The 19,487-nt window shown below is 41.5% G+C and overlaps 1 protein-coding gene across 2 annotated transcripts in view; it reads left to right on the top strand.

Annotated features, from left to right (window-relative positions):
* The first annotated feature begins 4,532 nt into the window (after positions 1 to 4,532).
* Positions 4,533 to 19,487, top strand: part of LOC133116541 (rho GTPase-activating protein 6) — a 103,443-nt gene continuing 88,488 nt past the window's right edge. Inside the window, exon 1 of one of the 2 annotated variants that reach the window (XM_061226194.1) lies at positions 4,533 to 5,279. In XM_061226194.1, coding sequence (XP_061082178.1) covers positions 4,761 to 5,279 — 519 coding nt within the window. In that variant the 5' untranslated portion in view covers positions 4,533 to 4,760. Of the gene's footprint in view, positions 5,280 to 11,062; positions 11,189 to 19,487 lie in introns of those variants that run through there. The other variant, XM_061226195.1, reaches the window with a different exon arrangement.

The following is a 19,487-nucleotide window of genomic DNA, read 5'->3' as shown; positions in this document are numbered from 1 at the left end:
GCATTCTTTAAATAAATGTACATCATTTAAAAAGATAATTCACTGAACTGAAAAAAAAGCTTGGGAAACAATTACTTTGTGTAATTTATTTGAGATGACCTTCATGTCTCAATTTGGAAATGTTTTCACTTGTCATATCCTTATGTATGTTTGCTGATCTGTCAAAAAGCTGTTTGTGTGCAGGATGTAGCACAAACCACAAGATGTCGCCCTGGGTTTGAAGTTATTTTGGTTGCATATCTCGTGTGACAAACAACTTTTAACTATGGAGGAAAATGGTTGAACTCTAAAGTAAATAATTACAGGATTTTTAAAAGTACATATTTGGAAGTATTTTCTCAATCTGCTGCAGAACCAATAAATAATATGTCAAATCAATGTCAGTAGATTTTAACAGCCTTTATTCCTTCCAGGCATATACCACTTTTACTTTAGAAGAAATATATGGTGAAAACATATGTGTTTGTGACATAGGAATTATGTAATTAATTATATAATCAATTAATATTAACAGAACACATGTTTATAAAATGTATTGCATGAGGAGAATAAGAAAAAGGATTAATAAATATGTGACTGTAAACTGGTAACATTCTTCATGTCCTGACATGCAAAACCAGAGTATCTGCTGAGTCTGCAGCTCCCAATTAAAATGTGTGAAAGCCAAGAGCAGAAAGTGTATTCCAAGATGAGCATTGTGGGTTATATAATGAAAATTTAACTACGCACAACGTACAGTTCATGAAGTTGTCCGCAGTCTATTTTTACATTTGAAATTAAACATAATATTTTGATTCAGATTATACATCTTTTGTCAGATCCGTATGTTTAATTCTTTTCTAAAATAAGATGCCTTTGGCTCCACTGGTTCCATTATGTTTATAATAAGAAGCTATAAGAATAAAATATGTCTTTTGAAGCATGGAACTTGTTTAATTTGAATTATCCCATGAGAATTTCTCTCATTTTTGCTGGTAGTTTTGGCTTCAGGTGGTTCTAGAGCTGTCCTACACAAATCTATGGCTCACTGAGTAGTGCTCTTGTGGATGCCTTTGTTGACACCACTACGTTTGAGGGTCCAGTAATGGGCCTTCAGTATTGTGCCACAGTAAATGTTCAGTGTTAAATCAACTGTACTCATGATCCCTCTTGGACTTTTATGTACTCTGATAGAGTTGAAATGACACTGGACATTTAATGTGCTTTAATGTTTCTTTACATACCCGTTTTCAATCACTGTTAATTATTTGACTTGACTATTGACGATCTGTGTTGTTGGCTGGTTCAATGACCTTTGTTAATAAATTAGTCAAGTCAATCAATCAAGATATGATAGTCAGTGGGATAGGAGTATTTGATAAGCACATTCATTTGATATGTATTTATTTATTTTTTTGCACAATTTGGAAAGTTTGTATTTCTGGAGTTATCAGATTTGCTGGAAGTGGGTGGATGGCTTTGAAGTGTACATACTGCCTGGTGTCTGCTATTTTCCCATTGCCTGGAATCATGTCAGAAGGAGCTAAAAGCATATCCCCAACGGATTTGCTCGGAAAGGAGCAGGAAACAATAAAAAAAAAAAGCTTTTCCCAAACTTTCCATTCAGACTCACCCCTCTCACCCTCAGAGGCAGTTGACACACTGCAAACGGAGGAGACAGATTACTTACAGAAATGACAACGATCCTAAACCTGCTGTCATGATTGAAAAGCTTGTCACTTTTCGTTAATATCACCTAACCGCAGCAGAATCCTTTTTTCTGCACTCTGTCAAATGTTGTAACATTGCCGTTATGGCCTTCATATGGATTAATTACCTTTATAAAAATACATCACATTACATTAAATCATGCTAACAATAAAAAGGACACAGAGTATTAGATTTAACATTTTAAAAAAATGTTCTTGTAACTGGAATGTTTTAATGTGAAGTGCACAAAGGCAGAACCATGTTCACTACATTCAAGTAAAACAGAAATTAGCTGCAAATTGATGACCCTTATTTTAACTGAAGCGCTCTTAATCAAAACAAACTGATCATTTGACAGATCTCAATCTAAAGGTTAGCTATTTGCCTCCTGATTGTAGCTGACTGTAGATCCACTGCATGACTACTCTGTCCTACCTTCCCACACTTTTAAAGTCTATATAGCTGTTGGCATGGCTGAATATGGCTGAAATCCCTCAGATATTGTTTTGAATTCCAGGGATTACAGGTGAATCACATCCCTATCCCACCTGGTCACTCAAAGGACCAGGTTCTCCATTTTAGATGTGCACAGTCTTAGTTCTATGGCGACAGACACAGCAAACGGTGTGCTTGTGAACAAGCCTGACTATTGAGAAACAAACACAACCTTTTATTTCCACCTCATTCAGCTCAGTGTGAAGCAGAGGTCTAACTTGGTAATGGAGAGATTGTGTGAGTTATGAGTTTGTGCTTTTGTTCCGTATGACCACATTATTTCCATATTCTCTCCAGAGAATGCAGCTCAATGATATAAAAAATAGGACACTGGATTATGTCATGGTACTAATTTACTCTTTTGCAAAATATTTACTATGATCCACAGATGTGAACATATGAAACGTCTCATTTTTAGCCATTGATTAAGTAATACCCCTGGCAGTGTAGGCCTCTATAGCTTTGTCGCAGTCAGTATCAGATCTCGCACATTTTTCCACACTGGCCCAAACGGTCTGGCAACTATCCAGTCACCACTGTCATTGCACTCAAGTGTGAGATGCTGAGCCTGGGAGACATCTAACCTCACAACATTGTGCTTTTTTCCTGAAGTACGGAGGAATCAGAAACGCATAGACCTGACTGCTGGTTTTATAGTTTTCACTTAATCTTTGATTTTTTTAAAACCTAAACATTATATGTATGTTAATTTATTAACGTCTGATTATTCATTTAGTTCCAGTTCTTCTATGATAGCCTTGTAGGTGGACTAAATTGGATCAAGAAGATTTAAAGAGCTTATTTTTTTAAAGAAAAATTACATGCAGATGAATTGAAGCCTTTCAGTTGGCTCTTTATGTAATTTATGCGTTGTGTAAATTTATGTGGCCTTTCATGCTGCCTGAAAATCTGGACACTTACTGGAAATGTGATTTTTAGTTATATATAAACAATTATTGCATTCAAACTTAAGTGTCAAACTATCAATATGTTAATCAGCAGTGTAATTGTTTGCAGAAAGCTCTTTTCCTTTGAGCATGGCACAATGATTACAATAATAATGCAAAAGGACTTGAGGTCGTGCAGACAGAATTAGATTCTATTTTAGGGGGCTACATGAATAGTGAATGATGCAGGGTTTTGGCTCAACATTTATAAACATTTACCCCAAATAGTCCTTCATGATCTGACTTTTGATTGGGCAGCACATCGGCATGTAAACTGGACTGGTCCAATGAACTATAAAGTAGTCCATGCCAATTGGATCCGTTTCAAAGTTTAAAGAAATGTTAGATTACCCGGCGACGTAACTCACTTTCACAATCTGTGGAAAGCGTGGGTCAAATTTGTGCTTTGAAAATGACCTGCGGGCATGGATGGCAAAATTCGACCATTTAAAAGCAATTTTCTTCCCACTATGTGTCCCTGGCACTTGCAGCCAATCACACAAGCAAACACCCATGCCTACGGACAAACGATGATATCATGATCTGACATAACCCAAATGTTTCTGGCTCCAAATGAGTTGTGGCCCCTTTCCTGATGTCACGCCCAGGGATAGCCCCTGAGGGGAGGAGTCACCGAGACAAATGACATCATGGGAAAGTGATTGGAGAAGACGAAAGGTTCGGGAGTCAATCACAGGATCAAACACACACCAGTAAGCTTGGCGCTTCCCTGGACTATTTTTAGGTCCGCTGTATCAGATGAGCCGTTATCCCTGCCATGCAGCACTGGTTCAGTTATCAGGCACTTCCCTTCCCCCCTGTCTCCCATGGGGTGTAGTTTTGCCATATTACCAGGCTCACTCCGGATGGCACACTATTGTTAAAAGAGGATTTCTACAACATTAAATGCAGTGTATATTTGTACGGGTTTAAACATCTGGGGGGAAATGCTGCCTGAAAACCCACAATAGGTGTGTCCAAATGTAAAGTTTCCGATGCATTGTTGCTGTATTCACAGCATTTATTCAAAATCAATTGATATATTTGATATGTTTCCCTCTAATTAAATCATGGTTTTATGGTATATTACTTCAGCAAATTAAGAATGCTTTTCGTATGGGAGAAGTGTTTCTGATCAATTCATGTTTATTCCAATTATTTATTCTCAAAAAATTATTCAGATCTTCAGTATCTGAACTTTTTCAGTATCTGAACTTTTTTATTTGTATGTGTGAATGGGTGGTGCGGAGAAGAGTGCTGTGCTGGATTGGTGCGTGTTATCAAAGTTACTCCTGAAGAGGCGAAGGGGAGTGACGCGCGAGGGGCTCCAGTTCTGAAACTCCTCTTACATCCTGCCCTTCGCAATTGGGCTCCGTAGCGAGTTACGCGCTACATGGCAAGGGCAAGACTGCGGGGAAACCAAGGACTGCTCTGCAACCTCTCTCCTGTTCCTCTTTTAACATTTTATTCGGATTAAGAGACGTGGCGATAGATGGGCTGCAGTAGTGGAGGTGTAAACACGAAGCGTCAGGAAAATACGTTTTAATGGTGGGCTTAGCAAAGCATTCGAACGCTGCAGCTAGAACAAACAACTCAATACTGACAGATAACAATTAAGGGAAAACGGAGATGTCCGCTCAAGGGATACTCAACAGTGTATTCTCGTGCTCTTCTCCATCCTCGAAAACTATTTCCAAAAGGAGACTGCGGCAGACGCGCAGCTTGGACCCAGCCATAATAAGAAACTATGGGACCGACTCGGATAGGAAACCGGAGGAGCTGGACAGCTTTAAGTCGCTGTACGAGGGCTCAAGAGAGACAGGTGGCGGTTCGTCTCCCCAAACCTCAGCTGAATGCCTGGTTGCTTCAAAGTTGGATTTGCGATCTAAACCCTCAAGCTCAAAACAACTTCTTTCGTCTTTTTCAAACCCATCGACACCAATAGAAACCTCTCCGTCCTCCAACTTTCAGTTCGATTATGATGTGAAGGGCGTGAAGCGGAATACCGCCTGGGATCTGCCGTTCCTTGCGCGGAGCCCCGCTCTCGCACCCACGGGCAGCGCGAGCACTATCTTTTCCCCACGGAAGTGGCTTCAGAAGAAACTGCAACAGTCCAGCTCTTACTCCTACATCGTATGGAAGTCCGAGGTAAGATTGAAACCAGCTCTCATATACATCACACGGGACGGATATTTCCCCCAGCTACATTCCAATAACTCCCGAGGATAAACAAATACAGTCATGTGTCAACCACAATCTTGACTCACGCTTGATGGATTGCTTCAGTCGTATATTATTCAGGAAAAGGTATCCAGCGCGTTTTCTCTCAATATTTTCCATAGATTTCTTGCTTAAAAATTGTCAGCATTCTTATTGCCATTTGCTAAATAGGTTATTTATATTTCAAAGAACCACGAGAAACTCTGTGATATTAACTGCATATTTCAGTTTCCTCAAATTTGCTGGGTTAGTGCAGTGGCCTTACAGATAATAAACTCTCCACAAATACATACTTGGGATTTATTTTTAGTAGGAGTTTTAATGGCCAAATATTTGGCAGCTCTCCACTTGGTCTGGATTTAAGGTATGAATCTTTTTTCTTTCTTGCAATAATAGAGTACAGGCAAGTGATTCATGAAGTTAAGGTTAAAGTGTAAGTGTTAACCAAACTTGTTGATGTTGCTGTCCTGTCCTGTTCCCACGAGTGTAAACTTTTGCAGGGTCAGATGCAGCAGCATACAACTGCTTTCTCACGCTTTGTAGACCCCGGCAGCACCAGGAATCTCCCCAAGTTGTTGTTCCTAAATACGCCCACAAAAGAGCCCAAGCAGTGTCCATTATGGCTTCTGACCTTGTTTCGGGTTAAGGAACTGCTCACCTGTATCTTTCAGCAGAAGGCCTTATTATTATTATGATCTCAAGCAAACACCATTATTTCATGGAGTGAATGTGGCATTGATTGCAATGCATATAGTGACATCTAGAATATGAACTTCTTCAGCAATAAAGCAAAACAAAAAATTCTGAGCATCAAATAAGAATTGGGGCATTGTAATAATCATGCAGTCAAAAATTGATCACTGGAAATTCAGTGCACGTTGAACTGATTTGGAAAGACAAGAGACTGTGCAGTCCAAATGCTGAATCTCATTCGACTGCATGGGATGGGGTGTATCAGGGTTCAGGCAGCGAGTAAAAGACAGGTGTGTGGGAGGACATTTTAGATAAAGAGGACCACAGGGGTTGGCACTGGGGTGCGAGGTCTGTTTGAGAAACGGCAAGCGAGCCGAGAGCCACACGAGCAATGGAAGAGCATTGAGGAGGTGTGTGCTGTGTGGGTCCAGGAAGAAGGCTAGCGGTGTAAAATGGAAGAGCATTGAGGAGGTGTGTGCTGTGTGGGTCCAGGAAGAAGGCTAGCGGTGTAAAATGGAAGAGCATTGAGGAGGTGTGTGCTGTGTGGGTGTACTGTGTACTGGGTGTGCTGTGTGGGTCCAGGAAGAAGGTTAGCGGTGTAAAATGGAAGAGCATTGAGGAGGTGTGTGCTGTGTGGGTCCAGGAAGAAGGCTAGCGGTGTAAAATGGAAGAGCATTGAGGAGGTGTGTGCTGTGTGGGTGTACTGTGTACTGGGTGTGCTGTGTGGGTCCAGGAAGAAGGCTAGCGGTGTAAAATGGAAGAGCATTGAGGAGGTGTGTGCTGTGTGGGTCCAGGAAGAAGGCTAGCGGTGTAAAATGGAAGAGCATTGAGGAGGTGTGTGCTGTGTGGGTCCAGGAAGAAGGCTAGTGAGGGTCTGGACAAGGAATGGCGTACCTAAAGAACCCCAATAGAAATGAAAACTGTTTGTAAGAGGCAACGTCAATTCAGAGAGCTGTGGAGGACATTGAGGAGTGTGGACTGACTGACCCCCCAGTCAGGTTTTTAGCAAAGGGGGAGAGATGCAGAATGACAAACTCCAGAGATAAACTGAGGGCAAAGGGGTGGGGGGTAATGGGGGAATGGCCAGGGGTGGGGGTGGGGTACAGGATTAACTAACTGAGAATTATGCGGCTGGGTTGAATAATATATCCAAAAACGATCTTAAGTGCACTTTGGCACATTTTCTGAAAAGTTTGCATTGGTTGATGATGTTGTGTGATATGATAGACAAATAATTATGCAACAATATAAAACTAATGTTGCGCAGATTGTGTAGCACTGATAATAGCAGAATATTATATTGGCATTGCATTTCATTTAGTAAACATTATGATATTATCTACCCTTACAGGATTGGGAGTTGGGAGCTTTTCACAATACCTTTTAGTAGAAATCGTCTTGATGAATGTTCTTGTTTATTGCTGTCTTAAGAGCACTTTTAACCTCAAGAGGGTTCATATATATTCCTCAGGAAGATGAGAAACTTAAGATAAAGATCCTGCTTTCTCCTCCAATATGGTTGTGCATTATATAGATTCAACCAGGTGTTGCCTGACATTCCCTATGGTTGTGGTTTAATTTAAAATATATTTAAGTTATGAAGTATAAACCAAATGTCACTGCAACTAGCGATGTCGAGGTATACTCCTGGTCAGCCTTTATTCTGGTTAATATAGTTATAAGGTTGGGAAAATGTATCCATGATGTTATAGTAGGAACATATTGATTAATTTTCATGGAAGGGGAATCCGTTTGTAGACTTTACACCCCATTTACCTGCAGTTAGGGTGGTGTCTGATTCAGTCAGTTTTGATTATTGATTTATGTAATTGCTTGAAGTGTGCTAAAAGAGCACAGAACTGGACAGTTTGCTGTTTAAGCACTTCACTGAGGAAGGTCATACACAATGCTGCCTCTTGTTGAGCAACGGTGGAATTGCAGGGTAAGATTTTTGGACCTGGTAGGTTTAAGGATATTAGCTAGCGGATTGATCTCAATTTATGAAGTCCACTTTATTAATTACTTACAAAGAACTCACATTCCCCTGAGTCTCCATCCATATCCAATCTTGTTTCCCTTCTCATTCCTTATATTGCACTTTTCAAACAAGTTATTTTCAATACCTTTGTCATAATTGTGTTCTGGTTCCCTTTTCCTGCTTTGGTATGGCTTGATAACTTTGTTTACCAAGTACTTATCAAGTTTGAACTTACCAAGTATGTGCTTGCCACTGCTGTATCAGTAGCAACCTGACTGAGTGTATGTAGCTTACATAGATTTAGAACAGCTTTTGAACAGGAAATCCATTTCTGAAACTAAACAGAGCTTTAATAGGTAGTGGAACCTGAGTCAGGAGGAGCCAGTAGCTTCTCGGTACTGATAAAGTCTTTCCCCATAGGACACAACATTTATGAGGTTTCCTGGCACAGTATATCCAGCACTTTTACTTTAATTTGTCCCTCTCAAACAATCTTGATAAATAGACTGTTATTTAAACACAGTTCTTCATCTCAAGAGAAGGCCCGCTGTTTTATTTTTTGCTACAAGAAAGCTCAACAGTAGTATTTTGTGATGTCAATATATGCAGTAGTGTAGCATGAAACTGGATGAAAGTACAGTACAACATTTGTTACATGTACAGTAAGTCACCATCCATAACCAGAGATTCATTTATTGAATAAACCATAATTAACTCGATTGACAAATACCTAATTCAATATAGTAGCTACAGTCCTTCTGAAAAATGATTTTAGCTAAAGAGGAATACACATTTTCCTGTTAGCCATAATTGTTCCAGCATGACTTTATGTTACACAATCACTTTCATGGTACTTGGCATCATTTTAAAATGGACCTTTGACTGCCCTTGACTCTTGTGACATAGTATTATTGCTACTGTAGTGACACCATACATACAGATCAGTTGATTTGTGACAGACAGTGAGCCAGGGTATGATGTGGGTTTGTTCTCACAGGGAAAATATGAATGGTGAATTCACATGCCTCTTCATGTCTTATACACAGTGGGAAATATGTGGATTATTGAGCAATACGCTAGAGGGTGGAAAGCCCAAAGTACTCACTCGCAAGTTGTTGATGTGTAACGATTGCTATTCAATAGGCTTATTGTCTTTTGTCCATGTTGTGGTGTATTTAACTGAAAACGTATTTTGTGATGAATTCCTTGGAATGACTGAACATCGGATTAAATTAAAACGTGGATCCTTTTTGCAAATTCAAAGTATATCCGCATATAGCATTTTGAAAAACTTTATAACTATAATCAGGAATAGCATTAAAGGCCTATTTCGTGTTTTTGTTTTTATATCATCCTGGAGATTGATTTGTGTTCCATACTGATTCTAGTAAAACAATTGGAATTTTGGTAGAAGTATTTTAGGGTCTAACTGCTATTTTTCCAAGCTGTTTGTAAAGCAATTCCCCATGTGACATGACATATGTTCTTGCATAATTATCGGATGACACTGCTAAATGTTAACACAGAGAGCTGACCGCGGGAGGAGGAGGGGAATTGGGCTCTGGGGGCAGGGTAAGGGACTTTTCATAAAACCTATGTGACTGCTCTTTGCGAACGTTTTGTGGGCATATTGGATACTAAAACCAGGAAGAGAATGCTGATGTGTTTGGGCCATTAATAGACACTACTGGGTCTGGGTCCATACCGGAGGAAATTCCATACCGGGTTCCCACAACATAGTTACCTAACACACAGTGTGATGCGTGATAAGACGCTACATGATATTACGGAACACAGTGACACACACACACACCTCAATGTATTATCAAGCATAATATGACATCATGTCACTCAATAATGCAAAACAAACAGCGTGATATCAGCACACATAATCCTCTGCAATGAGGGACTATGTATAAAAAAGGGATGTAATTCCAACATATAGTTATGTGCAAAAGTCTTGGCACCTGTATAACATTCTGTACAGATAAGATTCTTTCAAAAATAATTAAATGAAAGGTCCGAAATAAATGTACTATAAATTTTACATTACATCTTATTCATTTGACAGAATAGTTAAAAACTATTTAACTATTAGTTAAAAACTGAATCAAATCAAACTGCAATCAAATCAAACTGCATCACTTCTCTGAGATAGCCAATGCTGTCCTGCAGTTCTATAAGACAATCAGCAGGGAGGTTGTTCCAAGCATGTTGGAGAAGCATGTTCTGCAGACTTTGGTTGACTCCTTGCTTCTGATCTCAGACAGCCTTGATCAAGTTTATGTAAAAAGTAGTCAATTGCTTACAGTAATATGTAACTTTTTAAAATTAAATACAAAATTTACAAAGTCTTTTGGAAAATTGGAATATTTGGAAATGTCAAATGTGTTCTTTTATCCTAACACAAACACACAAAATAAACATTTATATAATAAAGTCTAGGGTGCTTTAGACTTCTGCACAGTACTGTAGATCACCCAATATGGGTGTAAATGCCTGCAAATTTAGGGTGGCAGTGTGCACTTTAATGTCATTGATTTCGTTCAAATCCGATGTGCTGGATGACAAAGCCAAAAGAACAGAAGTTTGCTGTCCAAATATTTATGGACCTCACGTCATATACTTGTGCACTGTTACGTTTCGTGATAAAGGTTTCCCTGAAGTTATCAGTTTTTTTTATAGCACTTTTTAACACTGTCACAAATACACTTTACAGAGTAGCAGAAAGGCAAACACCTGGCCTGAACCCCCAATAGCAAGCTCATGAGGTAAAAAAAAACAGTGGTGAGAAACTCTCAGAGGAACCCGGACTAGTTGTAGTTGTAAGTAGACTGAAGGTAAGGATTCATTCCTCCCTCACTGCCCCAGGTCTTGTCTTTCTCCATTACGGACAGTTAGATGTTATCATTTCAACTTGTTGGTAGACAAGGCGGGGCTGCACTTCATCTTGAGTGAGCCCAGCTGCAGCTTTCCTTGTTTAGAGACAAACAGGACCTGGGAAGGTAGAGGATCCGTGTGACAGAGTTAGCAGGTAGCCTTCCCGTATGTGCCAGGGGCGACCGTAGAGCCCCTGTACGTTTGGGCCATGAGCGCAGCCTGCTCGGGTGAGAAGAATAGGCATCGCCCTCCTGGTCTGGAATGGTGGATCAAAGAGGGATGTCAGGTAAGGGCGTAACATGTTTTCTGTCGTTCTTTTGCTGCTCGTACACACGTTCCATAAAAAAACACTCTGCTGGAGGCACAACCAGCTCGACGAGTTTCTTCCTTGAGAGAACAGATCCGTGTTGTCTGTCTGTCTGCCCATAGTGGCCTTTCAATGCGCTTAACTGTATTTAAAGCAACCCGGCAATGTATATTTTCTCTTACCTTTTGCCTGCGTCTGTGGAGGCATATCTGCATAGCTATCATGTCACACATTCCCATCCTCACTCGACAGCGTGTTTATACGTAGGGGGAACCTGCCGTGTGATTTATGGTGTAATTGTGCTGTATTTATTGTGATCCATCTCTGTTGATTGATGAACGAATAATTTGTTGGACACGCCGTCGTGCGTTCGTTTCCGACGAAACTAAAGATCCCATGTCATGCTTGGCTCAAATTCAGTGCGGGAATGTATGAAACATTTGCTAACTGACACATTTTGGGCACAGAACCGAACTTTTCTTCTGCCGGCATATATGTGCGATGAAACTGCTGTCAAACCTTGCCGGGCGCTTGCAGAGTGGAGGGGTGGGGATCATGTGGTCATAATTTTGGGCTTTGAGCCCGTTTTCTGTATATTTCTGTGTAAATATGTTGGCGTAGGTTACAGTGGATGCCTCCTGCTGCTCGCATGGACGGTTTCATGAGGTAGAACTCCACATGTTACGGAATGATGTCTCCCTGATGTCTACGAGCAGGAAGGATAGCGCGCACAGTGCGAGAGATCCGCTGGTTCTCAGACACACTTTGCTATTCGCTTTTCCAAAGTCAAGTGCGGTTTATTTTCTCATTAAAAGAGAGCTTTGACTTCGCTTGGTGGTCAGGCCCTCCGGTGACACGCTCCAGTGGAGAAGTTTTATTTACCGTTTTATTGAAGACACGTTTAACAGGCTCGCCGCGTGTTTAGAGAAAGCAACTGTGCTGCAACAATGTCAGACTCGTTTACCAATAATTTTAACCGCGTTACACTTTGCACCAAGTAAAGGCCTCTAGAAAACACGTTTGTTTTTCTTGTTATATGTTTGGTTTGGAACTGGCAAAAGTGCTTCCAAATGAGTATGCCTGCGCAGGGAAAATGCACATCTGTCCTATATTCCGATGTGAAGCCGAGCATAAGACGTTGTGGAGAGCTCAGGAATCCTGCGTTACCGTGCTCTGCGGTTCTTCATAACAATAGAATTATCCAGGGTCCATTTTAAATGAATCGCAGTCGTGGGACCTGACCTTCATTCATCTGTAATGTTGTACCCTATATAGTGCCCCACATATCCCTAACTGCAGGAAATGACTGGCATTCTCACGTGGCTGACGTAATGTAGCGCTGTCTGATATTTATTCTATCCCAAGTAGACAGCATCACAAGGGGGTTTGGGAGGTTTGGATTTGGTAATACAAACATTTGTAAAGTGATCATACATGCTCTCTTTCTTCTGAACTCAACGGAATAATCGTCAAAATTCATAGTTCAACCTTTGTTGATCTCTAATGGATTACGGATGCGTATGGAACAATTTAGGATGACTTCTGTTATTCGGAATTAAATCCAAAGGATCTGCTAATATGCGTCTTTATTTTGCAAAATGGAAGTGGTTTCCTTTGGTTTTGACAGTGTCAGTTATTTAGAGATTCCTTTCCTATCTTATCACGTTCGACATTAATAATGCACTTCCAGTGCTCTGTTACCCAGTCTTTGTGTTTGATTTACACGGAGCTCACTCATCCCAACCCACTTTCCCTAAGATATATCAGGGTGTGCGTACAGACCTGTGCATTTCATTATGATAACATACAACAGTACAGTGCAGTCCATATGTTTTTGGTCTGCATGTTAACCTCATGTTCATTGTTTCATTGCAAATCCAATGTGTACTGTATTATTAACCACTCGGTATGTCGTATTATATTATTATTTTGCGCTATGATATAGATTTAGTTTAAATTCAGGTCTGTGTGTATCTTTTATATTTGAGCTATCTATTCAATTCTCAAATCACATGGTTCATAATTCCTGCACTATAGATACTGATAATATAATCCAAAATATATGGAAACTGTAACTGGAAGGCATGGGTGAGTGCTGTCCTTGTGTGGAATATGTAATAATCATATGCACATACTGGCACATTAGGAATGAAGAAGAAAAGAAAATGGAGGAAACACATTTGCATAATTTGTCATTGTATTGCCCAGTGGCTAACTTTAATTAATAGAAAACAGGTTCTCGATTTTAGGATAATAATAATAGAGTTATTTTTAGTATTAGTATTAGCATAAGTTAGTGAATCAAAATACCTTGTTTAAGAGCAAGTAACTGACTCTTTGTTGAAGAGAATAGCTTGATCATATCTGGAGAGCGAGAAAGTGGGAATAACCTGTGTAATTAAGTATTGCCGTAAGAGAGAGAAACCGGAGAGAGACCTGTTCCTACTTAGAGAGAAAGACAAAGAGAGAAAGAGAGAGAGAGACAGATAGATCGATAGCAGCTCTTAGACTGAGAAAGAGAGTGAGAGACTGAGAGAGAGCAGCTCTTAGATTGAGAAAGAGAGAACACTTCTTAGACTGAGAAAGAGAGAGTCAGAGACCAAGAGAGAGCAGTTCTTAGATTGAGAGAGAGAGAGAGAGAGAGAGAGAGAGAGAGAGAGAGAGAGAGAGAGAGAGAGAGAGAGAGAAACTGGTTCCTAGATTAAGAGAGAGAGGTGCTGGTTCTCAGTTTACACTGTGGACACACACTCCCACACTGAGGGAGGAGGTCAGCTTTAGCAGGGCAGTGTACAGGAATGTCCATACTGAACTCATCATACTCACAGCCACAAGGCATGTTTCTGCTCACTTCCACAGCACGCAGATCTAATCCTGTTATTCTATCACAGCACACACTCACACACATATTTATTTGTACAGTTCTTCACTGTGTTATATAAATGGTCCCAGTATCGAATGGGCCCCCTTGTATTCAAACCTTCTCTTGCGGCTTTGATGTAAAAGCAATATTAGTTTTTGAAACCGCTTTACTGAAAATCTATATTTGGTCATTCAGTAGAAAACATAAAAGCATAATATACAATACTGTTCCTTTATATTTTTTTTCACCCTGTGAATTTGTAAATATAATTTTCATTTTTTTTATTCTTTCCATATGGAGGACCATTGTGCCCAGCAGACATCCATATCCAAGGACAATCTGGTTCCCACAGATTTCCCATTTCATTAGATAGATCTGCACTGTGGTTCCCACACATTTCCCATTTGAGCAGATAGATCTGCACTGTGGGAGATCTGGGTGCTTGCTAGCAGCTTAAGGTACACTCAGTGAGCACTTTATTAGACCTGTACACCAGCTTGTTAATGCAAATATTTAGTCGGCTAATCATTTGGCAGCAACTACATGCATAAAAGCATGCAGACATGGTCAAGAGGTTTAGCAGTTTTTTAGACCAAATGTCAGAATAGGGAAGAAATGTGATCTAAGTGACTTTGACCATGGAATAATTGTTGGTGCTACGGTGGTTTGAGTATCTCAGAAACTGCTGATCTCCTGGGATTTTCATGCTCAACAGTCTCTCCAGTGAGCAGCAGTTCTGTGGACAAAACCGTGTTGTTAATGAGACTGGTGAAAGTTGACAGGAAGGTGACAGTGGTATGCAGAAGAGCATCTCTGAACATACACTCATAATTCTGAGTGGCTACAGCAGCTGAAGTAAAAGTAAAAAAGTAAAGTAAGTAAAAAAAAAAGTCAAATAAATACCTAATAAAGTACTTAGTGAGTGTATGTACATGCAGTATACATCGGTACATATAGCTATAGGTCCCTGCAGCCCTGCCTTTTTTATTATTGTTTTAAATGTATTTAACCAGAGAAGGTTCACTGAGAATGCCCTGGGAGAAGGACGCCCTAGAGACTAAATGCCACTGAGAACCATTGCAAGTGTGGAGAGAGCAGGGGTAGAGCAGTTTTTTTGGGGGTATGAGGTTTGAGTCCTTTCTTTTTATGTAGGGTCCCAACTTCTCTCCAGATACAAATCAGAATAGTTGCCCAGCAGGAGCTTGAACCAGTGGAACACTCCACCCCTATGATCCCATGCCACCCAACTGTTCTGTTCTGACCTGTCTAAAGCACCATTTCATTGGGGGGACACTATCTCTGCCTGCCTCCTTCTGTGCCAGTTCAGTCTTTCTCCAGTGAGGCTCCTGCATAGGTCTCTCTGCCTCCATCTTACTTTCTCCAGTGTGGTAAGTGGTAAGTGGTTGGCATTTATATAGCACCTTTATCCAAAGCGCTGTACAATTGATGCTTCTCATTCACCCATTCATACACACACTCGCACACCGACGGCGATTGGCTGCCATGCAAGGCGCCGACCAGCTCGTCAGGAGCATTTGGGGGTTAGGTGTCTTGCTCAGGGACACTTCGACACAGCCCGGGCGGGGGATCGAACCGAAAGTGAGCTGTTTCAGCTCAGAATTCAGGACTTTGGTTTCTGTTCTTTACCTCTCTACTTGCCCTTGCAGCTCTGAGTACCACCTGCCCACCAGCAGTGCTGGTCACGGTGCCTTCTTATTAAGAAGGACATTTTTGTTGCTTCGGTATCATTGCCCCATCTGCTAAACTGTGGTTCAGGTTTCATGGCTACTGTAGCATTGAAAGCAGGCTAGGCGTGTATACAGCTTCATAGATAACTACTTCAGAACGATCTCACATCAAGTATTATCCGTAAGTTATTATGAATGAAGTTATTATTACTATGACCCTGAAGTCTCAGGTGAAATATGCAGGTTGTGTAGTGGCATTCCACTTCATTGGTTGCACATGTACAATACAATGACTGAATGAACAATTTAATGATAGAGTAACACAGCGCAGGATGTGGTGACAAACACATTTATTAGTTATGCACATTTCACAGATCAGCAAGGGGGTGGCAGGAGATGCAACAATTACATAAAAATGTTATTGTGTAAATGACATAAGATCCATGAATATGTCTTGAATTAAAGACGTGTATTAATCCATTTTTTGTCATTGATACCCATAACATTGTATTTTATTATATCCATTTATCTTACTACATGAGATGTTTTTACATATAAAACAGGCAGCTATCTGTTTTCACTCCTCTGGGGTTCTTGTTGTAAGCACCTTTTTTATAAACCTTGTGTTTCCTGTTGCTTCCTGGTCTTCCAACAACACCTCTTCTGTAACTTTAATTTGGCTTTGTTCTTGATCTTGGTTATTTAAGCCATTAAACCTGGCCGTGCTGAATTAGCTACACACTAGTAAACCTGAAGAATGCCGATCATGTGGACGGAAATTATAGGTGCGCACTGCTCAGGCATCTTTTCAGATCTGGTGCCCAAAGTGTTTCATCACTAGGCATATGGCACTTCCTGCAGCACCAGTCTGGCATGAAAGAGAATACACTGCATCTGAGGGGTAGAATACTATTGTACATGTCACACTAGTGTGGTGTGTAAGACTATATAACACCAGAGGGGTACAGTACTATTGTACATGTCACACTAGTGTGGTGTGTAAGACTATATACAGTACCCAGTGTAGTACAGTATTATTGTACATGTAGAGCACCAGTCTTGATTATAGTGACACTGTGCATGTAGCCCTAGATTACTATAGCAGTATTTATTAAACTATGGGTCAGGACCCAAAATGGGTTGGAGGAGTTGGGTCCCAGAATGAGTCTGTAGTCCACTAGGCTCTGGTGGTATGTGTATTTGAAGAGTCCCTGGAAGGTACTACATTTCTATTTTTTGTCCGGATATTAAAACGTTTAAGAATCAGTGGTACATAGTAATATATACCATCAGGGCACATTCCGTGAGCAAAGGATGTGAAGACGGGGGAATTGAGAATACATTAATCAGAATTAGAATTAGTCTGAAATGGAATGTCCTTGATCCTTTAAGTGTCAGTTTGAAGCCATGTCAATTACAGGTGTGGCAGATGGAGAGAGGTGAACCCACAGGTCGATCATTTATATGTCATGCATTCCGAATAAATACTTCTGCAAAAGATGTGTTTCCTTGCTCAATGTATCTTCAGAAGCCTCTCATCGTTTCTAGCGTCTTGAAGGAACCATGAATGGATTGGAATGTCCATAAAGACGGCAGGCCTCGATCGATTTCCAGGACAGGCGACGAACAAGGAGACAAGAACGGATAAAATAAGCAATGAGGAATGAGTCTTGCCTGTAGATGGCTCCTGCCTGGTATGTGGCGAGAGCTCACATACACCCCCAGTCTGGTAGAGCATAGAGACTGCACACACAACCAGTCTGGTACAGCATAGAGACTGCACACACAACCAGTCTGGTACAGCATAGAGACTGCACACACAACCAGTCTGGTACAGCATAGAGACTGCACACACATGCAGTCTGGTACAGCATAGAGACTGCACACACACCCAGTCTGGTACAGCATAGAGACTGCACACACACCCAGTCTGGTACAGCATAGAGACTGCACACACATGCAGTCTGGTACAGCATAGAGACTGCACACACACCCAGTCTGGTACAGCATAGAGACTGCACACACACCCAGTCTCGTAGAGCATAGAGACTGCACACACAACCAGTCTGGTAGAGCATAGAGACTGCACACACAACCAGTCTGGTAGAGCATAGAGACTGCACACCCAACCAATCTGGTACAGCATAGAGACTGCACACACACCCAGTCTCGTAGAGCATAGAGACTGCACACACAACCAGTCTGGTAGAGCATAGAGACTGCACACACAACCAGTCTGGTACAGCATAGAGACTGCACACACAACCAATCTGGTACAGCATAGAGACTGCACACACCCCCAGTCTGGTACAGCATAGAGACTGCACACACACCCAGTCTGGTACAGCATAGAGACTGCACACACACCCAGTCTGGTACAGCATAGAGACTGCACACACACCCAGTCTGGTAGAGCATAGAGACTGCACACACCCCCAGTCTGGTACAGCATAGAGACTGCACACACACCCAGTCTGGTACAGCATAGAGACTGCACACACACCCAGTCTGGTACAGCATAGAGACTGCACACACCCCCAGTCTGGTACAGCATAGAGACTGCACACACACCCAGTCTGGTAGAGCATAGAGACTGCACACACACCCAGTCTGGTACAGCATAGAGACTGCACACACACCCAGTCTGGTACAGCATAGAGACCCCATGCAGCCCCAGTTTGGTTAATGCTGGGAGACTGGGAGTTGACAGCCTGCATACTGGCCACAGATCCATGGCAGGGATGTCCCAGATGACTCCAGTCAAAACATTAAGCAACAATGAGCGCACGCATCTGTTCAAAGAGCAGCAGGCCAGCGAGCGAGGACAGAGCACGCCTGTAACGGGACGGGCTGGCGCACTGTGCTTATTTTAACAGGGGGGCCCTGTCCCCCCCGCCCCACAGAGCAGAGGGGAGAGGATCAGGAGGACGTATGTTTGGACGGGCTCTTGCCATCGTCCCGTGTAACGGGCGCTTTAACCTGGCAGGCCTTAGGCTGGGCCCTTACCTCTGGGGCGTGAAGCAGATGTGCTCCTCCCGTGTGTAATCAGGACAAGCTGCACAGCCCAGGCCGGGGCCAGCTCCTCCAGATCCTCTTACCCTCCCTCCCTCCAGCTGCACAGCGCTTCTGCAGAGCCTTCCTGAGATGCTATGAGACTTTAAACCCCATGCCTTTTTGCTTAGCTGAGCAATGCTTTTCATTATTTCGATTCACATAATACTTTGCGGAGAGCAAATCATTCAACTATGATTTTTCCTCTCGGAATAAAGCGGCTGTCGGCTGTAGTTTATGCCAAGTCGATGGTTGTTCTCGGTAGAGTTACGTTAGTGTTGTGTTGTCTGCTACGATTGGTTGCAGGACCTAAAGTGGAGTTGTGAATTGTAAGTTAATGAAGATTTGTTACCCAAACTTTAGGATTAGATGTGCAAGTTTAGTGGTCACTATACTGCATATACTGTGTTCATGGCTGGAGACTTTTGAAGGAATATGGGGTTTTGTATGACACTGGATTCTGTGGTCATCAAGTGACAAAAATGAATAAATAGATGACGTTTCACTTATTAAATGCTAATGGTAAGTGCTTGTGCTGTGAATGAAAGCCCCAGTGACTCTCCATTGCTAACCGAGTGTTACCAGTCAAGCCTCACTGGCAAATAGAAGAAGTGCCCTAATGGATTTACTCTGTTGTATATATGTAGTTGGCCTTGGTTTATAGAACAGAAGGATGTAA

The sequence above is a fragment of the Conger conger genome, chromosome 17 (assembly GCF_963514075.1).
Source record: "Conger conger chromosome 17, fConCon1.1, whole genome shotgun sequence".
Taxonomy (NCBI): Eukaryota; Metazoa; Chordata; class Actinopteri; order Anguilliformes; family Congridae; genus Conger; species Conger conger.
The sequence above is the reverse complement of the archived record's forward strand: the minus strand, read 5'-3'. Positions and strand labels throughout refer to the sequence as shown.